Source organism: Macrobrachium nipponense, chromosome 21 (genome assembly GCF_015104395.2).
Source record: "Macrobrachium nipponense isolate FS-2020 chromosome 21, ASM1510439v2, whole genome shotgun sequence".
NCBI lineage: Eukaryota > Metazoa > Arthropoda > Malacostraca > Decapoda > Palaemonidae > Macrobrachium > Macrobrachium nipponense.
In genome coordinates, this window is record NC_087212.1 from 72963661 (window position 1) to 72968660 (window position 5000).

The following is a 5000-nucleotide window of genomic DNA, read 5'->3' on the forward strand; positions in this document are numbered from 1 at the left end:
TATAGATTTCTTTCAGGAACAACCCCAAGTAACCTCATTCTCCTTGGTTATTATGCATCATCAAGTCAACCAATAAAGGAATCAATTTCCGGTGTTCTCGGTACGCACATAATCTTCTGAGCTTCTCCAGAAGTTCTCCATTGAAAGGTTACCGTCTCATGACTTCTGTTTCCATGAGTAACAGAGACGCCCTTCACTCACCTTTCTCTCCTGAACTCTCACTATGCAGAGGGTGATAACATGCAACTGGAGAGTAACGATTTCTTTTTAAATGCTCCTTACAAGGGGGTTTCTTCAGCCTCTTACATCCCACAACGAAACGACTTCTGACGGGATCCGAAATAGAGTTTGCGTAGTCTCAGTCTGGGTGTCAGATGCCAGTACGAGGAGACATGCCTTGGAGACCGTTCATTCAGAAAGAGGGAGAGCAGGTTCTGAACGAGGAATGAAGTTATTATCCGTGTGTGTTTGCATGTACAGATGAGAGAGAGAGAGAGAGAGAGAGAGAGAGAGAGAGAGAGAGAGAGAGAGAGAGAGAGAGAGAGAGAGAGAGACTTGGAACACTGAAATATGAGGTATATGATATCAATTCAAAATTAGACATAAAAACAAGAAAGACGAAAGGTCAAGTTTCAACGAATAACTAAAATTCTTTGGCAACATAAATTTAAAACATCTGACACGACTTTTTTTTTTTTAGGTGTGCTTTCTGCAATCTTTTAACCCTAAACAACATGGCTGAAATATTCAATAATGTACAGTACTGATATTCAAATAGGAGCTGTTCTCTATAAAATAAAGTTGAAAAATGTCGGGGGACTGTAAACAAATGAGAAACGAATAAATCGGAAAGAAAGATTCTCTCTTTTAAAAGTAACTATTCCGAGCGAAGATCATTTTCATGACTTGAAATATGTTGATATTTACGGGTTTCGTTATCAGGTTTTTATAATGATTCCTGCTTTTCACGTCTTCGTTGAACATTTTGGAACGTCGCGTAGTGAAGCACAGCGCTTAAAAAAACTCGAATCCTACTGACCAAGATCCAAAAAAGAACTCTCATTCTTAAGATCCTGCCACCGGCGAAATGAAATGACCCATTTGTGGCCATGACCTAAGACATGTCTATTTCCACGCAGTTGTCTAACACTCAAAGCTGTTCCCAGTACAGTACAAGAAATCTCTACGAATACAAGGACAAAGACAAAGGAAGACTCGCCCAACAAACACTACACTGTCTAGTCCGGGGTTCTCAACCAGGGGCTTCAATTAAGGCTCTGGAGGTTTCCAAGGGGTAATCCTTAAAGTTACTTCAGTTTCGCTTCTCTGTTGTATCAATATACAATGACTGAGTCAGCAATTATTGCACCACACATTTCACACACTCGAAACTAGCTGATTAAAATACTGTAGAAATATATAATCAGTCTTAAATTATTGCCATCTTATTCATTTTCAAGATACCTGGTATAGGGGACAATGATTGTAAAAACGGATTAGCAGGGCGGAGGGAGACACTTAGGTAATTCTGTGGCAATTAATGAGTGAAAGGTTGAAAACCCCAACCCTAGCAGATCCCGTCTTCTCCGACAATATGGTCACTTGCATTACCTTTGCTGCCTTCATCAAAATCAGACGCCTCTTTCTCTCCCATGGGATCAAAATTCCCCGAATCGATGGCCAGGTTTCCACTCTTTCATGGGAGGCACATCCATGTCTGCCGTGGAGATGAGGCGGTGGTACCACATGACGACATTCCTCAAGGAAGTCACCGATACCCGCTCGTCCATCCCGTGAATCGTCTTCAACATTTCGTGGGTCACGGCGTGAGGTGAGAAGCGGTAGATGCAGGACGTGAGATTCAGATAATGCTCTGTGTCTGTGTTTCCAATCAACAGTCCTGGGGTTGGAATCAGTAGAAGAGAAGGTTAGCAGTCAAGAAGGATGTTTTGAAATATCATGGCTGACTGGTGAGGTACTGGAAGTCAATGGGAGTAGGTAGGAATACTTTAGCATCCTGAACAGTCGGAGAAAATACCTGTGTAAAGATGAAAGTCGGAAATAAAAATTTAATCGAGGGAATGTTAGCGGTCGTCCTGAAGTGCACCAGCAGGAAAATGAACTAAAGAGCGTCACTGAACAATGAAAGTTATAGTATTATTTGTGATGGGGAACACCAAATAACACGAAGTCTGAGTTCATCCTGTTTCTTTTTGCTCATTCGTCGTGCATTTCCAGTCAAGATATAACTGAAATAAGCTTAAATAATTATATGAAAATGACCCTGAAAACAAGTAGTCATTGGGCCTCCAGCATCGTTAAATCAGGAAGAAATGGTGGAACAGCACTTACGAACCAATTGCTAACCATTAATTGCCCTGAAAAGTGTATGCATGTGTATATATATATATATATATATTATATATATTATATATATATATATATATATATATATTATATATATATATAATATAATCTTAATTATTTATAAGGATTAAGTATTGCAGCTGGTTCTCTAAATCATGTCAAGAATCTAGATGTGGTTATACTGTGTTTCTAGGGAGAATTGAGCATGGAAAAATGTTCTTTGATAATCCGATAACTTCAAATCGTTTTTCACTCTTCTCCTCCTTCGACATAGGTCTAATCAATGTAGTTACAAACGAAAAACAATTCTAAATTACTCACGGCTTTACAAAACTACTCAGCATTTGTTACGTGTAAGCGATACACCCAAAAATATTTTCTCTTATAGTGTCAAACATTACAAACATGCGATACACAGTTAACACCAACATCAGGTCAACACAGGCAAAGGGATCTTTCCTTATATAGTGACCCCGAAGGATTTTAACTAGGTATGTACGTATGTACCCATCTTTGCGGCGTATTTAGTCCAACCCCATTGGGGATGGCAGTAAAAACATAAAATAAACAAAAGACTGTTAATATAAAGATACTGATCCCCGAGAAATATTAGTCCTAGATAACGACCCCCGAAAACTCCTTGGGGTCACTATCTAAGAAAGATCCCGGCAAAGTGATCTAAGAAACTGTCGTCCTTCCTTCTCCCCAGTCCCTAAGAGAAAGAGCTGGGCGGAGGAGGGATCACGATGAAAACAAGAGCTTCTGAGACAAGCTACGGAGAATATTCCAATGGAATTTTCTGTTGATAAAAAGACGGCAACATTGGTGCGCAGGCATGCCACCGAACATGCTTTAAAAACAGCTGAACAATCTACTGAAGGAACATCAAAATCTTGGTTAGTTCTGGTACATAACAGTGATTCTCAAGGATTCTTCTTGAATCAAAATCATTATTTTTTTAGCAGAACAGCTGCTAGCGAGAGCAATGTTATACTGCACAGCGTTTCAGCATATAGCCCTGAGCAACAAGAGAACATTTCACATGACTTCCTACCATTAAAGTCATGACCCTGAAACATGTACTACACATATCGCAACAAGAGGAGTCCTTGATTATTCGTCACTGATGTAAGAGAGAGAGAGAGAGAGAGAGAGAGAGGAGAGAAATCATGCAAGACCTGCAAGGTTAAACGTCGAATTCATCCAGAGTTGAATTTGGCGTCGATATCTCTGTAGAGTTATCTATCGCTATGTCTGCCAAACTATCTATCGACACGTCAGTCGAATTATCCGAATCGACCACTGGCGGCGAGCGGTCGTGATCGACCACCACCACCACATTGGCCGGTTGCCGGTCAGCCGTGACCATCACTCGGTGGTAGAAGCGGACAGCGCTCTTGGCGTTGGCGACTGACAGTCTCTCGTCGGTGCCGTGAATTCTGCCTATCTCGTCCTCGGTCAGGAGCACCGGGTAGAAGCGATAGATGTTGCTCGTGACGTTCAAGTAGTAACGAGTGTCCGTGTTTGCGATTAGTATACCTGGAATACAACGAGACAAACATACTGACACAGAACGTACGTCATGGAACGAGACAAACACCGACATATTACGCAACATTATAATGCAAACACAGATTTTGTGATGTATCCCTGAAAAAAAAGAATATTTTTATTATTTATTTTTACACAAATGATTTACAGCAGAAACAGTTCCGGCGTCGATGACAATAGTCTTCACGACGCCAAATCAAATATACAAATCAATCAGTCAATTAGTTACATGGTAATGAGAAATACATGATAAACATCCCTATACTTTACTCCAACACTTAATTCGTCGAACAATTGGAATTCAAGAAAAAAAAAAGGAAAAGTTGGAGGTTTATGAAAACCTGGAAAATCATTTCAAGATTTACAGTTACTGAGTGATCTTAGGAGAGAATTACAAGAAATTCTCCCAATGTGCGGATTAAACTCATAAAAAATCGTTCATCCCAACACAAACATTTCCTATGTATTATATCTCAAGACTCGAAAATTTCCAAACCTAACTGTTCTCTGAAGCAGAGTTTACATTCTTTTTCTTTTACTTTTTAGCCACATTTTCACGATCACCCTCTACCTGATATTAATTATATTAGCATCATTCAGAGCTTAAGTTCACTTTTGGGCATCCTCCCCTGTGGAAGCTTGTACGGAAGCTCACTGCCTTGTTGGTTGTCTAGCAATATCCCTATCATCTATGCATGAACGGCTTCAATGACAATTTAGCGCATTATTAAGCTATCAGGGCGAACCACTACCTGTCCTTATCAAGCTCATTCCTGGTCGAAAAGAAAAAGATGAATTTAGAAAAGGGACTTGACTCCGAAGGACGCAACAGATCTAAACAGAAGTCGGCAGGAAAATGGAATCGCTTTCTCAGATTCTCTATAACGCCATGCGGGAATAGAACTAATCATAGGCTAAAAATGTCATAATCGAAATGAAGGATTATATGTCTGAAGAGTCTGACTTTCCATTAATCAAGTTTACTTAATGAATCGAGAGGCAGCACAATGGCTGCTTTGGAGATACTTTGATTTAATTACTCTTCAGGAAAAGTCTGACATTTTTTTTTCCAATGTTTAAAT

General features: G+C 39.8%; 1 protein-coding gene across 4 annotated transcripts in view; it reads right to left on the reverse strand.

Moving 5' to 3' along the window:
- The window catches only part of LOC135198167 (N-fatty-acyl-amino acid synthase/hydrolase PM20D1-like), a 43479-nt gene that overhangs the window by 3867 nt on the left and 34612 nt on the right, over positions 1 to 5000 (reverse strand). For 3 of the 4 annotated variants that reach the window (XM_064225681.1, XM_064225679.1, XM_064225680.1), the window contains exon 12: positions 3546 to 3906. In XM_064225681.1, coding sequence (XP_064081751.1) covers positions 3554 to 3906 — 353 coding nt within the window. In that variant the 3' untranslated portion in view covers positions 3546 to 3553. Of the gene's footprint in view, positions 1 to 1611; positions 1901 to 3545; positions 3907 to 5000 lie in introns of all 4 variants that reach the window. The other variant, XM_064225682.1, reaches the window with a different exon arrangement.